The sequence below is a fragment of the Equus caballus genome, chromosome 4 (genome assembly GCF_041296265.1).
Source record: "Equus caballus isolate H_3958 breed thoroughbred chromosome 4, TB-T2T, whole genome shotgun sequence".
NCBI classification, from domain to species: domain Eukaryota; kingdom Metazoa; phylum Chordata; class Mammalia; order Perissodactyla; family Equidae; genus Equus; species Equus caballus.
In genome coordinates, this window is record NC_091687.1 from 78966504 (window position 1) to 78993425 (window position 26922).

The window sequence follows — 26922 nt, forward strand, 5'->3', positions numbered from 1 at the left end:
GTTAACATGGTCTCTGTCACTCTCTCATCAACGTGTAAGTTTGGCCTCTGGCTTGTTCCTACTGAGATGCAATCAGAAATGCAGCAATCAATGGTCAGGACACACCTCACAACAGGTGTCAGGAGCATGGCTTTTGATTCTTCCTCTCCTTAATTAAACATTTCAAAAAACATCTAATGACTTAGTTTAGGGGGAGTCACACTCACATGTGCATGACCAGAGGATGCAGGACAAAAACCATGCAGATTTCAGAACTGGTACCGAGAAACAATCATGAAGCAAACCCTTTACCATCATTACCTCAGTCTGGAATACCTTTACCTGACAAAAGCACGGTGATCTGCTCGGCTTTATTCTTCCTCATGAAGTCCCATGGGGACTGGGTGAAACTCTGACCTGCTGACCACGGCACATTTCCTAGTTGAGAAAAATAAAATGAAAAGTCAAGAGACGCTTAAAAGTAATTTTTTTAATACGGGTCAAGGTACAATTTCCTCTGTGAGAACCCTAAGGAATCCAGAGTTTAAACTGCCAAAGGCATGCACAGAACAGGTAAAGGGTCCCACAAGGGGTTAACTCCCTAATACAATTTTTGTTGAAGGTCAAGAGGAGACCTTCAAACTATGGGCTTTTCCAAAGCCTCCATAGGAGAGATTAAGAGAGAAACCTAGAGAGTGAAAATACAACTAAATATTTCTAGGGTTAAGTTTTCAAGAACAAAGCTGATCACAACCTTTCATGGTTCTTCTAGTGCCTGCTTCACAAAGCCCAAGCACTGTGGATGGGACAACAGGCCCTTGGTGCTCTGGACCCTGCCCCCATTTCCAACAAATTTTTAGATTCAAGAAAAAACAGGTAATTTCAGGGGCTTAGAATAAAGCAAGCCTTCTCACAGTCTGGGCCCTCTGCTCACTCTTGCTCAGAAAGGGCCCCACTTCACAGGTGTCTACTCAAGGGAGGGATTAGTGATAAGTACTTGTTCCATCTCTTCCCTTCCACAGGTCAATTCTTAAATACTTATTTCAGCACAGCCCCAACACACATGCATACCCCTCCTATAATTCTCTGCTTTTCTACTGGCCTTGGTCCCTTTAACCTAAATTAGGTTAATGTAATACAGTAAAATCATTTACGTACACGCATTAATAACAATAATGTTATAGTGATCAATTATCAAGTGGCTACAGCAAGGCACCAAAGTAAGCCCTTTATCCAAAAACGCAATGATTTTTAGATCTGCAATGCTACCAGGGTGCTCCACACCTCAGTGACAAGCACGAACACTGGAAGCCTCAAGCCTTAGCATCCATTGCTCACAGAGGCAAATCTATCCCATGGTGGTGATACCCATTTGCCTTTGCCAGTTTTCAGATTAGCTGGAGGAGGCTGATGGTAGAGGGCCATTTCCTTCAAAACCTGGCTGTGCGACTTTATTTATCAGACCCCTGGGCGGAACCACACCTTGAATAACACTCTGCTGTATGGACAAAATGTGTTCCTGACAATCATTTATGACATTTTCTTTGTTAATTTTTTTTTTTTTTTTGAGGAAGATTAGCCCTGAGCTAACTACTGCCAATCCTCCTCTTTTTTCTGAGGAAGGCTGGCCCTGAGCTAACATCCGTGCCCATCTTCCTCTAGTTTATATGTGGGATGCCTACCACACCACGCACGGTATACCAAGCGGTGCCATGTCCACACCCCGGATCCGAACTGGTGAACCCCAGGCTGCCGAGAAGTGGAACATGTGAACTTAACCGCTGCGCCACAGGGCCGGCCCCATTTATGACATTTTCTTAACACAACTATTTAATTATATAATAATTCTTCTATAATAATTATAATTATTTTAATGATCATGCCAAAAAGCCATAAAATTAAGCTGTCATGAATAATTTGCTTTAAAAACTGGTGGTAATATGTGTTTTGAAAGTGTTTTAGTATATATGAATGAACAGAATAAAACACATTCTGATATAACAAGCTGATAGATTAATCGCATGGTGAAACTCGTTCTTCCCTCAATCTTAACCTTCCTTTTACAACATGGTGCTGTTGAAAACACACAGGCGTTCCTATCAGACAGACTGGGATTTGAACTCTGACTGCTTTGCTCCTTAGCTGTGTGATCTCACGCACGTCATCTTGTAACTTGTTTAGTTATCTGTAAGATGAGCTTGTTGTAAGGACTCGCTGAGGTCCCGTATATAAAGCGTCCAGCACAGTTCTGGCATAGCAGCAGACTGCCCCTAGTTGTTAGTTCTCCTGGTTTAAGAGGAACGAAACCAATCAGGGACAATTCACATTTATAGAGCACTTATTATGCTCATCAGAAAGCAGATCTTATCTTTATAAGTTCTTCAGAGTATGTTTTATGGTGCCTATCAAACAGAAATAACCAGGTATCACCTGACTCATCCTATTTGGAAGCTTTGACTGTATCTTCAGTAGAGTGCATCTTCCAACTCTAGACTTCATTAGGGCTCCTGTCTTGGAGGTAAGGTGTTAATGTACCGCATTCCTGGCACAGCCCAAGTACAAATTTGGAGCTGTGTTCAGAACTTGTGCATCAGCAAGCAGCTGCAATGTGGTTAGTTTCTTGCATTTATCAAAATAGCAAGTGCAATCATAAAGCCTCATCAAGGGCTTTTATGTTCTTTACTCTCTAAGTATTATTTGAGGCACAAAAGCATTTTTATACTAACAGGCAACATTATGTAATGGCTGCATTGTGAACATTCAAGGTTTTCAGCACCAGCAGTTGCCAGAAGTGAGCTTTGAATGTATTTAATCAATGAACTAAGTATCAGGTTATTGAGCCCATAAACATAAATAAACCCAGGAATTTAACTTCTTCTCCATTGCAGGACTGCTGATACCTAGCGTGATGGATCGCACACTGCTTGCACCGAGGCCAATGCTGGAGTCAGTCGTGTTATTAAACTTCATGTCTTCCAGACTCCACCATCCATCAGAAGAGATTGCTTGGAAATGATTTGTCAGAGCTTGAGTCACTGCTTTTGAAAAATCATCCCATGATGTCTGTTTGCGGATATTTAAAGCACATATTGTGTTTTCGCATTCAAAGTCATCGGAACCATAGTTGCCTGGTTGAATCTCACCCACTGAAATCCTTAAGGGTATTTTAAGGGCATCTGTTGGAAGAACAAAAGAATTAAGAAAAAAAAAAATCCTGATAGAAGAAAACAGCAAATAAGCAGATATGAACATTTTAAAAACAAAGGAAAGGGCAGCTATCATATTTCTTTAAAGAACATTAATTGAATGTTCTACTAGAGTAAACTTTGGTCTCCCAGTCTCTTCACAGTTTCTTTGGAACCACATTGCTTGAACTGTTTACCTTTCCTTTATCTTTGGCCTTTTCTATTTCATTCACTCTTCCCCTTCAGCAAGATTCTAAAATTCTTAAAAAAAAAAAAAAAAATCTGAGAAAACTAAAGCTCTCTCTTGACCCTGAATTCTCTTTGTTGCCCTTTCTCCTCACCTTCATTGACACCATCATGAGTAAGGCAGGTTATAATTGCGCAGGTCAGTGTGCTTAGGACAGTGGCTTCAGACCCATACAGACCTTGGTCCGAGCCTCAGGGTCAGCCTTCTAGGAGCCCTGTGTACTTGGTACATTGCCTTGATCTCTCTATACACCAATTTCTTCTACAAAACGGAAGGAATGTGCAATTGAGTTGTTATAAAGAGTAAATGAACTCATGTTTAGAATAGATTTCACACACTCTTTGTTATATGGTAAGTACTAGTAAATATTTGACAAACAGTACATGGTGCAGAAGCTTTTTAAATGATCTTTCCAATCTCTCTGTGACACCAACTGACTGAGGCCCCACTGAGATGGGCAGCACCCTATGTACTTCGGTTCTCGCAAATTCAATTATATGCTTAGCAAGAGTCACTTGTGTTTATTCCCAACCTTCTATGTCTGCTGAACTCATTACCATAATTAGTAAATTAAATATTCCATAAACTGATGAAATGAGTTACTACTCCTATGAAAATTAAATTGAACACTTTAGAGATGCTGAACAAAGGAGTTGCCAAAAACAAAAGTCATCTAATTACGTATGGATGAGACAACTACATAAAATTAGAAAAAAATTTATCTCTAAACAGATACTGCCTTTAGTTTGCTTCATAAACATGTTTAAGTCTTCAAACACTAGAAATCATAGAAGCAGCATTAAAAGCATGGCTTGTTCGTAACAAGAATACGTGGAACTCTAATCATTAACATAAAAGTTGATGAAAAAATGACTTTGTGTGTTTTAAATTAAATATTTAAAAATCCGTATTTTTATGATGCACTTCTTAAACTGATTTTTCCATTAACTGAACAATTACAGGATTATTTTATTTCCGACTGTCAGTTCTCAGTCCTCATCTTACTTATCAACAGCATCTGACACAACTGATCTCTGTCTGCTCTCTGATACACTCCTACTGGATTTCTTCAGATCTCATTGGTCACTCTTCACTGCTGTTCCCTTTCTGGTCCCTCCACTTTTTCTTAATGATAGAGTGTTGCAAGGCTCAATTCTCTTATTTTTTCTATTTGTATTCACTTCCTTAGTGATCTCATCCAGTCCCATAACTTTAAATATCATCTATAGACTGCTGACTCTCAGATTTATATATCCAGCTCATACTCATCTCTGGAATTCCTGCTGACTTGACATCTCCCCAGAGATGTCCTAACCGACATCTCAAGTTATTCATACATCCAAAACTGAACTCCTGATCTTCAATAGCAAAATCTGCTTCCGCCACAGCCTTCCCCTTGACAGGTGATGGCAACTCCATCCTATCAGTTGTTCAGGCGGAATACCTCAGAGTTATCCATGCATCCCCTCTCTCCCCGACGTCACATTCAATCCTTCAGGAGGTTCTGTTGGCTCTACCTTCAGCTATATCCAGAACCCAACCACATCTCACTTCCTCATCTGCTATAACCTAGACTGAGCTGTTATTATTGTCTCTCACCTGAATCACTACATTACTGGCCTAACGAGTCTCCCTGATTCTACCTGTGACTTCCTACAGTCTGTTCTCAACAAAGCAGCCAGAGATACTTTTAAAATGTACATCAGATCCTGCCACTCCCGAGCTCAAACGCTGAAATGGCTAACTTAAGTCCCTGAGATGGCCTACAAATTCCAACAAGATCAGACCTCCACCCTCACCCTATCCTGTAACTTCTCTCCCCTCGCTCATGCTAACCCAGTCACTCTGCCCTCCCTGCACTTCCTCAGACAAAACAGGTTCACTGCGCCTACTTTAGAGCCTCTGTCCACTCGATGTTCTGCATGGAAAGCTCTTCCCTGAGATATCTACATAGCTGCCCTCCTCACCTCCTTCAAGTGTTTGCTTAGATGTCTTATCATTGAGGCCACGCTGACCATCATTTAAAAAACTGAAACCCACCTCACACTCGCAATCCCCATTAGTCTTTTCCATAGTACCCATTAGCATCTCTCATACCATAGAATGAGTTACTCTTAAGTTTATGATTTATTTCCTGTCTCTTAATATTAGAATATAAGCTAAAGTTGAATTACTGTTACAGCTGGCTGACTGGATGGATTGAGTGATAATCTTGACATGAGAGGTCATGATATTTTGTATGATCTAACACTTCATTTTTATAAACACACAAGTGAACTTTTCATAAAACGTGCATCTACTTTTAAAGTCGGAAGGGACCCAAAAGATCCTCAATTATCTTCATAGACAGGTAGGCAACCAGATGTTGAGAGAGAACCATCTTACCTACATTCATACAACCAGCTAATGGCAAAGTACCCAGCCAGGATTTCTGATACCTTGCTAATCTTATGTCTAGAACGACAATCAAAGTCAGAAGAAAAGAGCAATGATTATTTAAATACTGTCCACGGTCACTAAAATACAAGGAAGATCTAGCATTATTTGAATAGCAACTGATTCTGTAAGAAGCCATTCTCCATGGAAAAAAATAATCATCACATTTATAATCAATAAAGTGTTTTTGTAGTAGCTAGGGTTCAAAGAAGGCTATGAAGAGAATGAGAAAACTGTAGCTGCATTAATATTTTCCCATTGTCCCAGAGGCCCCAGCAGTGTGGAGGAAGAATGAAAACAAAGCTGCGAACGGCACTCACTCAGATTCTCCAGCAGATGCTTGCAGTCATCAGTGGCAACATCGTGCGCAGTGCGACTGCACTTATCTCTCCTTTCTGGCTCAAGCCCTCCATGCCTGCACAAGATTTCTAGGCAATTCTGTAAAGACAAGAGCTCTATTACCTCACATCCAAATGGATAAACTCAAGCAAAAAATCCAAGGGAAAAGTCAGTTGCCTGTAGCAAGCAAATCAGGAGTTATCAGCTAGAAATCTTATTTCAATTCCAGCAACCCAAATATACAGATTAATCTAAACACTGTCTCAAAATGAAAAGCAACAAGTGTTTCATTTAAATGCGAATCACAGGATCGAAACATTGCTCCACAGAACAGCCTTTTAGGCTTCAAGAGGAAAAAAATTAGCTTACTAATCACTTAATTTGCAGAGTGAAATTAAGAAAGAAATTGACTTCAGCACACAGTATCCTTTTATGGTAATTTGGCAATATAAAGCAAAAAGACTTTTGCTACGACCAGATGCTCCTTGCCGTCTTCTAGACTATGAACTGCTTTTCTGGTCACATAAGCACAGGGTTCCAATTTTAACAATTCTGTCTCAGGGTCCTCATCAGCACATTTATATCTGAGATCTTATGCTGTCCTATTTTTTTTATTTGAAAAATATGAAAGCCACGTTGACTGAGTTTTTAGAAAAACATTCCCAATACATATTGAAGTTACGTGCCCTCTCTTTATCAGCTTTTTCTTCTTCTCTGTTGCTTCAGGAAATCTCCATTCAAAAAATATCAGTACCCTTATGAACTGAAAAGTCTTAGTTCTCCAAAATTTTTCAAATCAAAGTAGAAGACAATATATAGGTAACATTTTCGAATAAATAATTGCACAGCAGGATATTACATCAGGATATTTATTCAAGGAACTCTGTTATATCAACTTTTACCACTCCATGATTTGTTTACTGATTTCCCACCAGAATAAGCACAAGACTGAATAGACCAGAAACCATGAAAAGGAACTATAACAACAAAAACAAGCATCATCCTTCTCATCACTCCCCTCGCCCCACATGTACACACACCACACACACAGGCTCTGGGCTGACTTCCACTTCTGACAACATAGCAAACCAGGCAGTCTGAAAAGCTTTCTCTAATCTTGGTGTAAAATACTCTTTTTTCTATTTGGTAAAACATACCTTTTTCCTTTTTTATGTAAATATTTTTATTGACATATAATATCCAAATTAAAAAGTACACAATAAATATACAGCTTGAAGAACCACAAAGTGAACACACTTGTGTAAGGAGCACTTTGGAAGGCTCCTTTATGTTCCATCTCAATCACTGTCCTCCCCCCTAACAGGCTACTACTATTATGATTTCTAATATCAGAGATTGGTTGAGCCCGTTTATGAACTTTATACAAATGGAATCATACTGCAGGTACACTTTTGTATTTGGCTTCTTTTCATCCAATATAACGTCTGTAAAATTCATCCATGTGTTGGGGATAGGCATAGTTCAGCCTTTTTTTTTTTTTAATTACTGTGCAGAATTCCATCATATAAATATACCACAATTAGTCTATTATCTTGTTGGTGTACTTTTGGGTTCTCCTAAGAACATTCTAGTACACTTCCTCTGGGGACACACGTACACATTCCTGTTGAGTATAAGGACAGAGTTGGACTGCTGGGTCACAGGGTACGCACATGTTCTACATCAGTATACACTGCAAAGAGCTTTCAAAAGTGGCGATACCGATTTCCACTCCCACCAGGAGTATATGTGAGTTCTAGTTGCTTCATACTGTCCCCCAAACATAGTTTAAATGCAATCACGAGTTCACAAGGAAGTAAAGGAAATCCCTAAGGGTCAAAGAAAACAAAGAGTAAGCTGAAACCACCAATTAAATGAAATTTGAGCAGGAAGCCAGTGCTGGTTTGAGGGCAAAGCCAATACAGGGACTCTTTCTGGATGCTGGGGGGATAAAAGACAAGGTCTTGGGACTCACAAAATGGAGGAGGTGAACCAGAGGAACCCTGAGTAAATAAAATCTGTCTGCCTGCAATGGGAACCAACTAGGACATTCATTTCTCAATGGCCCTGCTCAGGTTGGAGGAATCTCCTCTAACAATGGTAACCCAAGCCTGGCTTTCACGGGTCTGAGGTTCAGATTTAAGAAATCATTAAGCTAAGAAACGAACTGAAGACAGTCAAATATATAAATGACAGTTCTTATCAAACCGTTATTGCTAATTTGTACAACACCAATAAATGTATAAGATAGTTAACAAGAAATTCACAAATGTGGAATTAGAAAGTAGTAAGAGAATTAAGTAGAATACAATCTGAGCACTAAACTTGGTGAATTCCTAGATGATAAGAGATAAAAATAATACATTTATTACAAAAGTGAGTACTTACAGCAAAAGCAGGTAAGAGCACAAACAGACCTGGATTCTAATCCTGACAATATAAATTATTTTATCTCTGACTTTCGGTAAATCATTTAAAATTTTTCTGTTTCAATTTCCTCACCTGTATTTCACAGAGGTGCTAAGTGACTTGAATGAAAAGATGCATAAAAAGCTTTTATATTCTTGGTGTATACTAAACTCTCAATGTTTATTAGCTGCTGTTATTATTATAATTAACACAATCATCACCAATTAGAAAAGAGCCCAAATATTCAGTTAAGTGGTAAGGAATTACAGCACATCATCAAATGTCACTGATCTCAATATAATTCTAGGCAATGTTACTTCAAATTACAAACAGAAATGATAAAAGATGCAACCAAAATCTGCGAGATTCTTTTATGTCTGACCTTCAATATGGGTTGTATATAATTTTATTTCACTCAGGTAGGTCAATGGGCAAAAATATAAGCAGTGACTTTCTCTACAAGGAAGCACAAAATGTCAGTCCCCACAAGGATAGCAGGACAACACATATCCAAACACCGCTGCAAGGGTGAATTCTAGAGCGCCATGCTGGGCTGCATGGGGAACATAAAGAAGATGAAAACTTTGACCCAGTTGACACTTAAAAACGATAGCTACAACTATGGAGTACACACTAAGTTTCAAGCACAGTTCCAACAGTGTATAAGTCTTTAGTGCTTGTCAATTCTTACAACTTAATGAAAGAGGTACTAAGCACCTCTGCCCCAGGCGCCATGTTACAGCCGAGGGTTATGACCACAAATAATGTAATAGTTCTGTTTCTCAGGGAGGAATGCAAAGCGTAGTGAAGAGACATGGGGAAAATGCACACAGACAGAGGGGGCTGTTCAAGAATGTCCAAAGTTTTGGGGCCGGCCCAGTGGCATAGTGGTTAAGTTTGCGGGCTCTGCTTCAGTGGCCCAGAGTGTGCAGGTTCAGATCCCAGGTACAGACCTATACACCACTCATCAAGCCATGCTGAGGCGGCATCCCACATAAAAAACAGAGGAAGGTTGGCACAGGTGTTAGCTCAGGGACAATCTTCCTTACCAAAACCAAAACCAAAACAACAAAGTTTTACTACATGGAGGAGGAAAAGGAGGAGGGAAAGGAGGAAAAAGGAATCTAAGCTCTCTCCTTAAAGGGTGGGATTGTGTAAAGAGGATAAATGCTGTGAAGCCAGTCACTAGTTCTGGAAATGGATTCCCAGAGGGCCCAAACTGAGCAGGGTGTTCTACCCAATTGATGTAGAACAAGAGATCTGGATGAATTAATTTAAGCCAAAGTCCTATTAATTACCAGACAGATAACATCTGTAATAACAGAGACTTAAAAAGCAGTGGCTCAGGTTCATCCTTCACTTCCTCTCACACCCTACTTGCCAAGACTTAGGTAGGTGGCCATAGGTAACTGCAATGGAGGTTGGAGAATGTAGTCTTTATTCTGGGTGGCCATGGACCCCACCAAAAACTGAAGGATCCGTTACTATAGAGGAAGGGGAGAAGAGATGTTGAGGGCCAACGAACCATCTCTGCCATGGTCCTTTAAAGAGAGCTGAGAAGCAAGGTACCAGTGCAGGGAGACTAAGTAGAAACCCCAAGTCCAAAGAGCTAGAGATAGAATCAAAGTAAAGGTGGGAAGCTGAGAATTTGAGATTGGGCAGAGGGAATGAAAGCAAAAGCAGTTTGCAAATACACAGGTCAGGTCCAGCGCAGGTGCTGGGAACAACCTTTGGGGGTGGGTGTGCCCACTGTTTTTCAGGGCAAGGGAGATGGAGACTGTTAAAATGGGAAATAATGGCATAAGCAAGAAGGTAGATACAGCGGTGAGTGGCCAACGATGAAGACGGCTGGAGTCAGCTGTGACGGGCTGAGCACTAAGGAGTCTGGATGCTTTTCTACAGGCATGAAGCTATGTTCAGATAGGAAGGTGCCATGATCAGCTCGGTTCTGAAAACCAACCGCTGCATTTGTAAGAAATATTGGAAAGGAGGGAGGTGACAGGAAGGAGACCAGTTAAGAAAGAAGTGTAATAATCCATTTACTCGTTGCTTCAGCAAGCATTTAGTACTGTGGGCCAGAGACTGCTGGAAACAGTACACACAAAGATGGAGAAGTGACTTTTTGGAGGAGGCAGACAGGGAGAGGGGCATGCAAACAATTCAGGAAAGTACAAGCTCTCTAAGTGAAGTATGGAGAGGTGCCCTGGGAACACCTAACTGCTGGAAGCTAAGGTTTAAGCTGAGATATTTCCAGGCAGGGAAAGGTCAGGACAGGAGCAGAGGCCATTTGAGGTAATGGGAACAGCAGATGCAAAGACAGGGAGAGAAGAGAGAGCACAGGAAGTGTGCACAGCAGCTGGTAGCGCAGGGTTAGAGCAAAGAATGTACAAGGGAAGGAGACAGGAAGTATGCCTGTGGAGGTATAGTGAGGCCAGATCAGTAATGGACTTGTCTGTCATGATAAAGGTCTGGCCCTTCTCCTAGAACTGACAGAGCCTTGGAAAGATGAAAGGTAAATTACATGACCGACTTCCCCTGTTAGAAAGGCCCCTCTCAAGGCAGCGTAACGGAGTCGGAGAGATGGAAGATGAGGAGACCATGGCAGGGCCCTCTACGAGTCTAGAGAGCAGATGGTGAGGGTTCTGCAAAGGCAGAGCCATGAGATACGGGGGAGGCAACACATGCAAAATTCATTTACAAAGGAATAAAATTTAGAGTTGTATCAATCATTTGAATTCATTAAGTGAGGAAGATGAAGCAAGTAAACTGAAATGTTAGGTGACGTTATTAGACTAAGAGAGGAAAAACAAGAGACGCAGCAGCCTAGCTAAGGAGTATACACATGGGGGCGCAAGGATGCATCCACGTGGAGCTGACGGACGGAAGCAAAAATGAATAAGGTTATCAAGAGGGTTACCATAAAACTGTCTAATCTGGGACACTTTTAAGAGTAAAAAGGGGGCACTGTCAATAAGTACCCTGGAATGACAGGCATAAACAAAGACTGTATTGGGCAAACTGGGAAATTTGTTCCTCTAGTTACCAAGGGGATGCCCTGTAAACTGTGGCCCTCCTGGATAGGACCTTTCCGGATGGATTCAGGAAACAGGTGGACTAGAGATAAGGTTTTGGAATCTCTTTAGATTATACTCTCAGGATCAATAAGGTCATTTAAGGGAGAATGTACAGACTGAGAAGAGAAAAAGGGTCAAGCCCAGATCCATGAAAGGAGTGAGTGGAAAACACTGGAAAGTCCATGTCTTGGGTGTGGGGTAGAGCACGACCCTTCCACCTGGTTGGCTAAGTTTGTGTTAAAATTCTAAAGGATTCTGTCAGTTGATCACTGCTGCCCAAATTAAGAAAGGATACAATACCCTGCACTGAACATTCTGGAATGAGTGTTAAAAAAAAAAAAAAAGCATTCCCTTTGTTTACAGAGTTGAGTCAGTCCAGCCTGTTCAAAAATAATTTTATAAAAATTAAGGGAGAAAAAGAAATAATCACGGAGAAGCAAAAACAGATTCCCAAGAATTCTATTTATCTTGATTAACTTCTAGTCCCAAAGACTTGGTCCAACTTCACAGGTATCGCGAGTCTTTCTCTTCTCCTAGCCAGGTACCCAACTCTGAGTGACAAGGAAGAAATTTAGTGACTCCCATTGTCTTTTTCTCTTTGCAGCTATGACCTAGAGAGAAGGAACCTAAATCTTTGGGCCCCATGTGGGCCTGTGCACTTGAGACACACAACTCATCACGACCACTCAGTCGAGGTGGATGCTACAGTGTGAGAGGAAATACCTGACACTCACATGACTAAAAGCTAACAACGCATCAGACAGACCACAATCCTAACATGATGCAAGAATGGCCTAAAGCTGGCAACAAGAGGGCCACTGCCTGACCAGAGGACAGTGGCCCTGCCATAGACGACCTCTAGGACGCTGGAAATAAATGTCTGGAAGACAGTAAAAAGCCAGGTGTGGAGATTTGGGACTAGTTATTGTAGAAACCACAGTTAAAGCTGACAGACTGGGTAAGCTCTTAAAAAATAGGACTAGGCAATTGCAAATGGAGCTTGGGAGTTGCTTATGTCTAAAAAACAAAAGAGAAAAACCAGAAAAACAAAGAGAAAGCCTGGTCATCAAATTCAGAGGGGAACTGAGGAGGGGGAAGTGTTCTGGAAGTTGAGAGAGGAGTTTGCATTAAATAGTTAACATGTTAAACAACCCAGAAAGACTGAGTAAGAGCATGAGTGATAGGAAGCCACTGGCTTTGGCCATATATAAACTAGAATTATAATCTACTCCTGAAGTCAAAAACACACACAGGCCCCCAAATAAAGAATCTCTTTGTATGAGAACCTCAACAACAGAGATGCTCAAATCCAAACCATCTCCCTACTGTTTCAGCTGCAAGAACTTGGCATGTCAAAGGTCTCATGACAGAACAGAGAGTTTCACTAAGAAACTCTTCTATCTGTTGACACCGTGATGAAAACAGGTTTATCCTCAATGATTAGCTCAGTTCTGAGTAGTCACAGGCCAGCTTTAGAGAGAGGTACTCCTATTACCAAACATTAGATGATGATTTGCATCAATTGCTCAACCATTGGGAAAAAGACCAAGAACTAAAATGGAAAAAGCACTGATTTGGGAAACAGATCTTCTATGAATTGATCTTGGGGAATGAGTTACACTATTTCCCAAGATGTAGTTTTTTCATCTACAAGATGAGGGGCTTGGACTGGATGAGCGACGTCCCTTTGAGTTCTGAAATCCCACCATTCTTTACTGAAAAACATGAAACTGAACTCATCTTCTTGAGTAATGATGATACTACTACCTTATGTAGGCTGACACAAAAATGCTACTGTAGAGAGAAAAAACATTCATTTTTTTAAGCTTTACTTGTGGTCAGTGTAGAATCTTTTACTCATATAATGATTAACTCAGAACTGTAATTTATTTTCACAGAAAACTAGTCCTAGCAATTTAGCTGTAAATGGATTACCCTGCTGGAGAACTATCTTAGCCAGGATATAAACATCGTATTAGGCAAATAATACAAAAATCTTCTCCAATGTCTTTGACTAGGAAGGAAGGTATAATGTGGTATAGAGTGGAGAGAAATGAAATCAGACAATCTGGGCTTCATTCCCAACTTCTATCTATTAATCCCTTCGGGGTTTAAACGTCCTAATCATAAGATGAAGAGGTTAGACTGGAAGATTAAGTATCCACTGGAGGCCTAAAAAAATCTATTATTTTGCAGTGTGTGAATGTTGTCAGTCACGCTCAGTTTTTAAAATCTCTCCTTTCTTGTTCAAAATTCTTCTCATGCTTCCTAAATTAAGAGTATACAGGGAGAGTCATATTATATGCGAGAAAGAGGTCATATTTCCCTTTACTCAACAATGACAGAGCATCCATGTTGCCAGGGACTCAAGAATCCATGAAGATACCATCCTTGATTGTAAAGAGCACCAGGAATAATAAGAAGTTCATAATTCAGGAGCTGGGTGGCAACACAAGCTCCCCACAACTGCAGGGTAACTCACCCTGGGGAGTGGATTCCTTTCTCTGCCTAGCACAAGAGGTTCAGTAGCTGAACATTCTAGATCAGTGATGCTCAGAGTTTCTTCTGCTTTTTTTCTTTTTTTTTTTTTTTTGGCCTCTAAGTTAAGTGCATGCACAATCCACTCTTATCAGTCACATCTCACATCCTACTCAAAGATTTTCTTTAGGGAGTGGAAGTAGGCAGCGAACTACTCCTTCGGTGTACCTTTCCACCATCAAACGAGATTCACTGTCTTAGATTAACTGTGAATTTACAGATTTAAATTTTTCACAATTCCCTTCTTTGTCCCCTAAAAATGTGTATGTCAAATGCTATAACATTCCATTCAAATTCAAATCACAGAATTTCTGTAGGTGTTTTTGTTAAATGGTAAAATGGGACGAAACTACTACTAACACTAAAACTACTACTAATACTTCCACACTGAACTAAATCATGCCATTTTCTCACTTTTCTTTTTTTCAAAGCCAAAGCCCAAAATGAACAGCTTCTGCTCTAGTCCTCAATAACAGGAAGTTACCCAACCAGGAGCATCAAATGTACATTTCAAGCCATTCCTAGATTTCTACAGCTGCATGAACATATAGCACTTAAATTCAGCATGGCCAAATCCACATTCTATCTTCTTGATCACAATGATGCCTCTTCTTCTCTCTTTCTGAGAAAGCCACTATTATCCTCATTTCTCATATCTAATCTGTCTGCCATCCTTGGACATTTCTAGTCTGTAATCTCTGTCACTATTTCCACCACTCTCATCATCTTTCACCTAGCCTCTCTCCCTGCCACTAATTTTTTCATAACCCCAAATCTTCTAAATGTTATTGCTAAATTAATCAATTTAAACTGTAGAGCTGATTATTTTGCTCCTTTGCACAAACCTTTCTAAGGTTTTACGCTGACTAGTAAATAAAGCCCAAACCCCCTAATATGTTCCGGAAGGCCCAGACCCTACTATGAACTCCCAGTCTAGCCTTATTCTCACTACTCATCGTTAGCTGAGTTGGAGCTCTTGTCCACCTCCCTACTTCTAGCCTCTGTCCCTGCTGCCCCTTCCATGTAAACAACTCTTTCCCAGTGATGAGACTGGGCAAATTCCCAATGGCCAAATTTAACCCACTCTGCAAGGCCCCAAATCATTTCCATCTCTTCCAGAATGAGCCAGTTCTGAGCCTAATATTCTGCATCTCTGTGCTCTGAAATACGTGCATTCTCTCTTTTCTCACAAAGACAAAAATTTGCATTTTTATACTGTTCCAACCACATCTATTACCCTTGGTTTAATTTTTCGTGCTTCTTTTACCCTACACTTGTCTTGTACCCTGCATCCTTTCGTCTGGGCTAGGAGTTACCTAATGGCCTAAGTGATCCCTGCAAATGTTTGCACACACAGTGCCTCACACTTGTGAGCTGCCTAATAGCTCATTATTGCTAAAGCATATTATTGCTAATGTGATTTAAACGAATAAGCATGAGTGAATGACCTACTATATTATGTTATTTCCTTAATAAACAGAATCTTTTTCTACTGTAACTGATGAGTGGAATCTAGAGCTCCCTCCTACATATCAATAAGACAGCACAGGCAGGGCATAAGTGAGGCAGTTCAGAGCAGAGGGCACGCATCTGAACCCTGGCCCTCCCTCTAAGTAGCAGCTTGGCTGTGGTACCGAATTGAACAATCCAGCAGACTAAATCAATACCAAAATTCTCTCCTGATTTTGGATAAGAGAAAATGTCTGAAATTACTCCTACATTTCTTGTTAACAAACTTCAAACATAATTTTTATGAAAACTCTCATATACATTTGACCATAAATATCTGCTGGATAGAAAAGTCAGTTTCTATTGGTAGCTAATCATCTCCTGCAATTGTATCACTCAGTCTCCACTCATCAAGTTACCAATGTGTAAGGAGGCCGCTGCTACCAGACACACCTTAAAACCCTTTGAAGCGGCAATATGGGCAGCAGTCCAGCCTTCTCTGTCGGCTTGGTTAATGAGGTCTGCAGGAACCACAGGCTTGAATGTGCCTTCAGGACTCTCTTCTCCTTGATGGTCCAAGTCAAAGATGCTTGACTCCGGTTCCTCCTTATGCAAAGAGCTTCCATGAGCTGGCGCTCTGTGGTACATAAGAAGCTTGAGGCTGTCCACATTACCAGTGTCCACAGCTGCGTGAACTGGTGTCCAGCCATCCTGAAAATAAAATGACCAGGGGGAAAGGGATACAACATTAATGTTGAGAACAGTGTAATTTAAAGTTCATCTCTAAATGTTCTTGGGCATGGACCACTGAGCTGGGAAAAGCACACATTCCAATCCTGAATACCACTGATGAGCAGAGCAGAGTTCTCTGACCTTTGTCAATTACTGTATTTCCCACTGCTATGAGTCATGTCTGCCATTTTGTAAGAACTTCCACTGAACAGTTAGCCATTCGGAGAGAGCAGGTACTGCCGAGGCTGGTGACCGAGCATTACGTATGGTAAAACAAAATGGCAATTTAATACTACCAAAAAGAACGGAATTGAGCATAAAGAGATTTTTAAAAATTTATATCCAAGTATAATGTTATTAGTACTATACTAAATGAAGACTGTGATAAAGCCAGTTTTACTCCTAAGGCAGAGTTCTAACTCCAGTGATCTTAAAATTGTATGTCAATGATTCCAGAAGGAAAGATTCTAGATAAAGGGGAAAAGGTAGACACACAGGAAAAACAAAGCCAAATGACTTCATGGGACATTGATGGACTTCTTGAGTGTTCTGTGACCGCAGTGGGTTATCAGCAAATGCAAGCTCAAAAAATGTTCCAACTAAAATTATTGGGCCCATTCTCTATAATACATTACTTCGAAGCCTCAATCATCCACTGAGCTGGGTGCTGGAGTAGACTCAGAACTCTTTTTGAGGGTAATGGTTCTCAGGTGTGGGCCCCAGACCAGCAGCATCAGCATCACCTGGGAACTTGTTAGAAATGCAAATTGAGCCTCAGACTCACTGAATCAGAAACTCTATGGGAGGGGCCCAGCAAACTGTTTTAACAAGCCCTCCAGGTCATTTGGATGCACTAAAGTTTGACAAGCAGTATTCAAGAAAAAAGTCTTGGTCCCCTTCATAGTCTCTCATTTTTACATAGAGATGGGTCTGCCTTCTACTTAGGCATCCATGCTTCACTAGATTTTTAAGAATTTTATGAGAGCACAGAGCATTATTTTGGTGATTTGTGTTTTGGCTTTCTTTATTTTCCTACCTCTATTTTCCCTTTGGCATATTTTTTTCATGTGGTATTTTGTATTGCTATGCTAAATATATTTCAGAGTGCTACAGCACACTTTTTCTTTTAAATAATGGGCTAGAAGACAGGGAGAAAAACAGACAAATGGTAACAATCTACATTTAGACTGAGTCATCTGATCATTTGCTTAAGCCGTCCCTTGGTATGTGGCTTTTTCTCTGGTTCTGTACTTTATACCAATGAAGTCGACTTGGCTAAGACAAGAGCATGACCCAGCAATAACTGGAGTACTGTATAGTCCTCAGGCATACTCCAGCAAGGGAAAGCATCTCATGGCTTGTTCTTTGCTGGGCTGTGGACACCTTTACTTGGGTTATCAGCCTTATGCAGGCACCAGAGAGTAAGTGGTCTTGACCTTTCCTAATTTACATTACAAAGGTCATGCAGCTGATCCTGAAAAATGTTCAATCTTCCATTCCCTTCTGATTTCTTATTAAAAGGCACAATAATTATTCCCTTAAGACCCTCTATCAATTATACTGTTTGCCTCTGTACTTCTAATGATTTTGTTCAGCTCATCAACAACCAGCTTGAGAGCATGGATTTCTGTGTTCTCTAATATACAGGATGTGACAAATTTTTACATTGTACTACTTATTTTTCATTCAGCTTGGTGTTATAAAATTCATTTTTCTTATTTAAGATAGGATTTTATAATGAATGTATAACACTACAGATTTCTTAGATAAAACATATAAAAACAAAGAAATGTAACACTGAACTATTTTCTCAGATATTCAAAAATAAAAAGACTTAAAAAAAGCTCTAGGAATAGGACTCCATGGAAAATGTTTATATCTAGCTTATATTATATCCCTGGTATACCATTAATTTGGTTCTCTTTTGGGAAATTACTTAAGAAAACCAAGGATCTAAGAGTGACCTATTTTACAGTGATTGGTAAAATAGATAATGCGCCTTTTTATCATAGGAAATTTTAAGGATGTTTCGTGTGAAATGGATGCACAGTATAGTCAATTTTCTGTTAATGGAAGACATCCAAGGTACAGATAACCTTTGGAAACTAAAATGTCTACACTTGTCTTTCATCAGGAATATGTTGGAGGGTGGAGATTATTACACCTTTAACATTCTGGGAAGCTGCAATAACAAAAATGAAATAATGCCTGAGCCTGGTGAGAGTGGATCATGGTGGAAGCTCCTTAATTCCTCCAGCCCTTAGGTGGGCTCCTGTCAGAGAAATGCATGTCGGTGTACGCAGGGCTGATGTGTCAGTCTTCAAGGGTAGCACAATAGATTGATGAAGACAAATTTGGGAGGGTTGAGTTTTGTTTCACTGGCATTGCTGTGTGGCTGAGCCAGAAGTCTTATCCACTCTCCTGTGGATGAGACTCTAAATGTCCAGTTTCTAAATCTCTGACTTTACCTGCGTGCCTTGTATGGGAGATATGAGAACCCTGGGTGGTGGAGCCAACAGTTACATCAGTGTGTTAGGTTCCAGAGTGGATTTGCACATACAGTGCTTCAAGTTCTGAGGCAAGTTAGACAGTGACCCTGAACTCTGTGAGATGCTGCACAATCCTAGCAATAATAAACATCAGTCCTAGGAGGAAGGGTAAGCACAAAGAATCTCCTCTAAGTGCCGGCAACGGGCACCATCTTGTCACAAACTCCCTTTTATTTACACCAGTTATAACTCAGTACTACTAATGATGATGATGATGACCACAATGACAGCTAGCAACTGCTGACTGCTTACAATTTCCAGGCACTATACCAACTACCTTATATAGATAAGCTCGTTTCATTTTAATACCCCTAATAATGGCTACTATTACTAGCCTCACTTTGTAAAGGGGGTCAACCAAGGCACAGAGAAGTAACATAACTTGCCTAAGGTCACACAGCATTGTGGAGGCAAGGTTCAAGCCCACCAGGTTGGATTTCAGAGCCTGATCTCTCAGTCATCATTGGATACTTTTTCTATCCATCATCATCATTGCCACAACTGCCACACTTTATACTTCTATAGTACTTTATAAAACAAATAATGCACCTTGAAAATATATCCAGAATCAGACCTTTTCTATGCCTCAACCTTAATCCAAACCACCATTACTTCTTCCCTGTATTAAAACAACAGATTCCTGACAGGCCTTCTTATATCTGCTCGGCCCCACCCATAGTTTATTCTCAACTCTGCAGTCAGAGTGATTCTTATAAAAATGAGTCAGTTCACGTTCTTGCTCTGTTCAAAACCATCCAAAGGCCTTATTCTAAGTCCTCGCCATGGCCCACAAGGCCGTTCATGGCTGGCCTTCTCGATCTCATACTTGGCTCCAGCCAAACTGGCTGCCCTGAGGTGCACCGAGGGTACCACTGCACTCAGGCCTCTGCACTTACTGTTCCTCAGGCCTGGAACCCTGCTTCCCTTGTCTCTTCATGGCCCACACCCTCACTTCCTTTAGGTCTTGGCTCAACTGTCTCATTTTCACTGAAGAATTTGCCAACCAACTCCTATATCGTAACCCTCTGCCCCAGGTACTCCCATCTCCTAAACATTTAACTACCGTCTATTCACTTATTTGTTTATTGTCATGCTCCCTCCCATAATGAGATAGATCCAGGAGGGTAGAAACTATTTGGTTTGCTGCCGTCTCTCCCGTCTCTAGAAGAGCTGGTGTTCAGGAAATATTTGTTGAATGAACAAAAACTTATACCTCCATTATCTCCCTTAATTCTGAAAACAGATGAATAATCTGAGGTTCAGAGGATAAAGAACCAGTTAGGCTAACAAACAAGACTTTCAATTAGCAGAGACACAAACAGAGGTCAGACACTGTCCTTATCCAATATCCTCAAAGCAAAACAAAACAGAACAACCTCTATTTTAATGTATTTTATTTTTCTAGCTGTAGAGTTTGCAGACACATTGTAAATTATAGGACAAAATCCAAAAAACTGGTACTCACTCTGGTTTTTATACTTCGGTCACTTCCAGCTTCCAACAAAAGTTTAATACATTCTTTATTTCCATTTTTACAGGCCAGGTATAGAGGTGTCTGTCCTCCATCAGCAGCATGATTAATGTTAGCATCATATGCAATTAATAATTGTACACACCTAAACACAGCATTATGATTAATTACATAAAAACGGATTTGATTTCTGAAGAACCAAGATACTAATACAGAAAATAATGCTAAAGCAATTCTGCATCTTTATATACATCAATTATAAGATGCATATCAGTTATTGTGAGTCTTATTATACTATATAGCCTTATTTTTAAACAAGGCTAGAAGACACATTTTAATCATAAATGTAATTACTCCCATGAAAATTTAAAACAGCAGCTTTGATCAGGTGCTGAAACTTGGTTTATGACACTCGTCTTTAACCAACTTGTAAAAGTGGTGTCCTTGGAATCTGTTTATTAGGATGATGATTTAACTGTACTTGACATATACATTATTTGTGGTTCAAAATAGTTTGAACCTTGAAAAAAGTCACGCTGCTGTGTTATTCTGAGATTTTTCACTTGAGAAAATAATCACAAATAGCGCAGACAGCAAGGCACCACATGCTTCTACTGTAAAAGGCAGCAAGGAGATGGAGCTTGAAAGAGCTGCCGTGGGGAGGGAAGACAGAGGCTGCCCTGTCTCCTGAACACCGGCTCTTTACGAGGAAAAAGACACAGCTAAGCAGAAACTCACTGCCTTGGGAATCAAGATGGGAAGAAAGAGGTAAATTCAAGATGTAGTGGTCCTCAGTAACTAGCTAAACACCAAGAGTTTGAGTTTGTAAAATTCAATGAGAGTAAACTTCGAAAAGAGGGCTAAATCATAATCAAATTAAGAAGCAATTCACAGCATCTTCCTTCTCTTGCTCAGATGGATGTTTTTCTTGGCTTTCCTTGGCAACATTTGGTTCTCACATATATTTAAAATGTTACAGTTGACACGTGCATGTCATCTCATACACATTTAAACTAATCAAGGCCCTGGATTTCCCCAGGGTCCTCCCTTTTTGCAAAGCTATCCACGCCTCCATTCCCATGACTGTGATCCTACCCTGGCAAGTGGCCCTAAAGATCCCCAGTGACAGTAAAGGTCAAAGAATAGCCCAGAAGAAAAAATCCTTCTTGGATTTTTTGTTACTTGAAAAAAGTAACAGGAAAATATGCATCTATGGTCTTCAACAATAAGCTCAGGGTGAGGGGATATATGTTAGACCTGCCAAAAAAAATAAATAATGCTGCCCTTTAAGGAGGCATTTTGTATTTTAAACAACTTACAGTTATGATTAATCTTAAAACCCATATTTCAAGAATTCTGAAATTTGTTAAAGAACATTTCTATCAGGATAGTCAGATAAAAAGTTGAAAACATCTTGCATTCCCCACAATCTGCCATTTCAGCACAGGCAGAGAAAGCAACTTGGCTATATTTTATTATTAAAATATGACTCATTTTTAAAAAGTCGTGTCTAGGTTCAACTGAAGAAATAGTGGCTAAAGTTACGTATATTTTAATTGATAGGCTCTCTTTTGGTTTTGTGCTCTAATTACTTTCAGTGTGTAAAGTCCCTACTTCAATTTTTTTTTAAATAATATAACAAGGTGAATAATTGTGATCTAATACTGAATAAATTGCCCCTAGGAAGTTAAGATTATGATAAATAATATAATTCTATGTTTTACTCTTAATGCCATTGTAAGTAAAAAAAAGCTTTTTTGTGTTGAAGTGATGGAAAATATTGAACAATGAAGTCTTTAACAGTCCATTATATCACTATATATGTATGTTGATATACTATAAATAGCCTATCTTCTTCAGAAACAAGTTCATTCACGAGAGGTCTGGACACAGTGTATTTCCCTTCTTCACTTCCCTCACATACAACTACTTAACTTTTACTAAGAAGAGCAAATATAGGATCCTACCTTGCGTTTAAATCCTCAAATACCCTTACTGAATTTATTTGCCAATGGATTTTAAGCACAAGTTTACAAATTCAGCCCGAACTAGAATATATATGCAAATTATAAAAAGACTCTTTTCATAGGAAAAAAAAAATTTAAGAGCATCACTTACTTGAAATGTCCCTGAGCAGCTGCAGCACACAAGGGTGTGAAGCCATTTTTATCAGCAGCATCGACTTGGGCTTCTGCATTCAGCAGCAATCTCACACAGTCTATGGATTTTAATAGAAAGCCATTTTAATTCCCCATTTGGAATTACGGTGAGCCAAATTCCACACAAGCTGTAGACACGTACAAAACCCAAAGGACCTCTCCCATGCGCAGATCATCTGAAATTCTATCACTGCCGATGTGAGACTTCACAAACTATTTTACAGAGAAAGCACAATCCTTTCCAAAGACTTTAATACCCTAGACTCACCAGCTAAGATCTGTGGGGGTTTTTTGGTGCTTTGGGAAGAGTTCCCAATGACTGAAAGGATTGTCATGTGTCAGAAAATGCTTTACCAGATTTTTCACCAGCCTATCCCACAAAATGTTACTGGATGGAGAATCAAATCCATTTACCAAAGTGAAGTGCCATTCTTTGTATTTAAAGAAATTCTTCCTTTACGATGTTTTATTTAATCTCTAAAATGCTTCTGTGTGGTGATCATCCTACTTTCATGAATACTACATACTACTTTATGAATGAGGATAAAGAAGAACCCATAGAAAGCCACCTGACTCAGGTATACCTATCACCTAGACCACATATTCTTCATGTTATTTACTAGATTCAGTTTCTCCATATTAAAACAAAATTCCCACAGTGCTTTCAAAATAAAGAACTACCAAGTACTCTTAAAATAATGAGTTATCTTCTAAGCTCACTAAAATCTTCCATTTAGTCCACTCAAACACAGTGCGGCTCAGAAAACTTCCAAGAGAAGCCACATTCTGAGTTAACCGACAATCATGGGGCTTACATATACAATGCTATTTGACTTTCCATTTGCAGTCAAATCATCTTTTTCTGTACTACCATATGTTTTAGTATATTTGACTACAAGAACTGCATTTTAAGAAACAAGAATAATTCCCAGACTTCATCGATATGTCGTTCATAGTCGTACAACTTCTCAGTTCTCTTAAAAATTCCAAATAACTATAAATTGCTCCAACTACAGAACAATTTCAGACCCAAGACCTTTCCTAATGACTAAAACTTTTCCTCACTGTAACAGCACTAGAGCTGTGATGCTGTGACTTTCATAGACATCAGGTATTTCTAACAGACAAATTAGAGCTATTTTGTCCTGACCAAAGTGATCACAGATGGAGGGCTTTTTTCTAAAATGTGTTTCACAGTTACTAGACCCCAAATTTCTATATACATGTTTCATTGTGCATAAAAGAAAGATTACTTTCTGCTAGCTGCAGTAAAATTTTATATTATTACAGAACTGCACAATTTGGATTTTTTTAATGTTCACAAAATCTTTAAATCATTAAACCATGTAAAAAATATTATCCATTACTACTTGTAAGAGGAAATTGAAACCAAAACGAAACTTTTGGTCATAACAATGGTTATACGTGCCTTTGACTCTCCATCCTTTTGCACCTGGATGCTATAATGAAGTAAGATCTCACCATCTTTACCTGTATGTCCATTCTTAGCAGCAGAATACAAGGCAGAATGGCCATCTTCACAGGAGTAATTAATGTCCAGTCCTTCTTCATTAAGCAGCATTGATAATAAAGTGACATTTCCCTGGGCAGCAGCTTGCTGAAGAAGGGTGGGCCTGCCAGCCAGGGGGGCAGGACCACCACTCATTAGCAAAGGGGTTAGGGAGGGTGACCAGCCTGTGGGTTAAAGTGACCCTAGTTAGAGAGTAGAAGCAAGGACAAGAGAGAGATATTATCCACTTCTTTCTGAATTACACACACATAGACATATGAACACGTCCCTAGAGGATTATGTGGTTTCTAACATTATCAATCTGTTAATATTTACTTAGTACAAATCTGTACTGTTATTTCAGTCTTATATCTGCTGCTAATTAAATTAACATAGGGTGACAAATTATTTTTAGTCATCAGTCTTGCACAGATAAGTGTTAAAGTGGTGACTGGTTTTAGGAAACGAAGACTGCTGTCTCACTTTAAGAGTTCAAATTCCTCTTCAGGGTTTCAAAACAATTTGAATTTTAAAATGATGTACAGGTTTCCTCAATTTCAATATGAATCTGAAAATGTGAACTGATATCTCTAGGTATAAGACAGCAGTAATCATAAGAAATAGAGATTTTCCTTTTTCAACTATGTTTCCAAGGTACTGAATTATAAGTTTTACATAAACCATTAAGATGGACCAAATACTGTCAAGGAATCTATTTACATTCTTTGAATTCCCTTATTTGGGAATAAAAATAATCAGGGGGCAACTGCTATTCAGTACCAAGAGCTAACAGAAGCACAGCATAGGTAACTGGATCTAGAATATACCACCAGAACAAATATTCAATAGACAATTTTGAAGACTTTATCATCTGGCCATCTTTACAACATGTGTACCAGAAACTTTTAATCAGCCAGCAAAACAGAACACTCTACCATATAGTTTTAACAGAAATCCTAAGAGTTATCATAGTTAGATATTTCTCATCAGTATTTAGCAGCTTTAGAAGGCAGTCTGTTAAGTGTGTGAAGTCGGCTGCATATAGCATGGAAAATTTTCTGAATTCTTCCTTGATCAAAAGGCTGTAAAAACAGTAAAGTAAAAATGTTTATTTAATGTGATATATAGGTATTTTGTGTATTTTAGGCTTAAATACAATTAACTTTCAAAACAAGTCATTGTACTTTCTTACTTACGGAGCCACAAATACCTCTAAGTAATAAATAATGTTGGTGTGCATATGGGGGCATATGTGCATATATTCACTCCTCAAATATCTGGCAACATCCTGTGTACTAAGATACAATAGATGGATCTTTTATATTCTCTATACATTGGGTCAGGGTAATATTCTAGATCTAGGAGTGTTACATTAATATGTATGTAATACTGAATTCTTATAATTGAATAGTAAACTATTGGCCTTAAATTATTTTAATAAATATTAAAAGAGTGCATATCTAATGAATTTTCTCAGTATTTTAAAAATTCTTTGGAAAAAAACCAATGTAGTTTATACAAATTAAACTAGACTGCTTATTAAAAGCTGGATATTATATCTTCATAATCAATTTTTGGGGCCCATGAATAATTTATTGTTTTTACCCTATTAGACTGCAATGACATACAAAATTCAAATACTCTTAAATATTTATCTCAGCTTTATGATTTCCATTGATATTCATTAGCTCTTCTTACAAAAGTAGTATTTTTACTTCATACTTACAAGAAGGCTCCTCTCTGGTACATTTTACCTTTTGTATTTTCTTAAAAACAAACAAAAAAACAAGCCCACAAAAATTAAATCAGTACTTATTAGAAATGGATGACAAACAGAGAAATTATAAACACCAAGGAATCAAACCTTGACACAAAGCAAACACAAAGGCAATATTAAGGTATCACACCGTGGTCCTCTGCAGAAAGGCAGGATGTGGCTCAGCTTGGTCAGTTTCTCTCTCTCTTTCTCCCCCTCCCTCTTCCCCCTCTCCCCACCCCCAATCTTCCCCATTCTCTCTCTCCATCTATCCCTCTATTTCATCCAAGGTGGCTTGGTTACTGATATCTTTTTAAGAATATCAACAGGTGCATATTAAATACTTTGCTATTCTTTTGGGTTTGATTTTTATTTTCCTTTTTTTGATAGAATTCTAGGCTTTGCAGGACAATTTAAATATATGTATATTTTCAACTGCTTTATATGGAAATATTCAATTACGAACATAATTTCCTGGGAAACCTATTTTTAATGCAAAGCTATCTGAAAGATAAAATATTTTATTCAAAAATTTTGCCAATCTTTAGACCACTCAAGAGTCTTATAGTTCTCTCTCTGTTATACAAAACTACAGAAGAATATATAACAACTTTATTTTCTTAGAGGTTTATATTTAAAAAATCTTTGACAAAAAGAAAAATACTTTCTAAATACCAAGTATTCTTAAAGTTTAAATAAATTTTATCTCCACTATCATTTCCAATTTTCTCTAGCATAGACAAGCTTAAGTTATTTTAATAAATACTGCTATAAATACAGGAAAAATAAAATAGAACTTCACCATGAGACTTTATTGTTCATTTGAAATTGCCAGCAATGATAAAAATGGTAATATTTAGTTGACTGGTTAAGTAATGGTTAACAAAGACAGAACAGACCTGTGGTCATACAGCCCCTCTAATGATGTTAGAAAAATGTCATTCAGCTTTGCAGTGTCATATGCAAACATTAGTAAAGGTGAGACTCCTGCAGAACATGCAGTGATGAAGGGGACAGACAGAATGTGCAATGGCAGAGGGAAGAGGTGTTGAGAACAGCTTCTGGCATCAGCTTCAGAGTGTGGAGAAG

General features: G+C 39.0%; 1 protein-coding gene across 8 annotated transcripts in view; it reads right to left on the bottom strand.

The window, feature by feature from the left end:
* The window catches only part of CTTNBP2 (cortactin binding protein 2), a 152986-nt gene that overhangs the window by 40312 nt on the left and 85752 nt on the right, over positions 1–26922 (bottom strand). For all 8 annotated transcript variants that reach the window (XM_070264282.1, XM_070264283.1, XM_070264279.1 and 5 more), the window contains 7 exon segments: positions 24059–24262; positions 22527–22626; positions 20403–20553; positions 16110–16367; positions 6168–6285; positions 2880–3155; positions 322–417 (listed from right to left, as the gene is read on the bottom strand). In XM_070264282.1, the coding sequence (XP_070120383.1) occupies positions 322–417; positions 2880–3155; positions 6168–6285; positions 16110–16367; positions 20403–20553; positions 22527–22626; positions 24059–24262 (1203 nt within the window).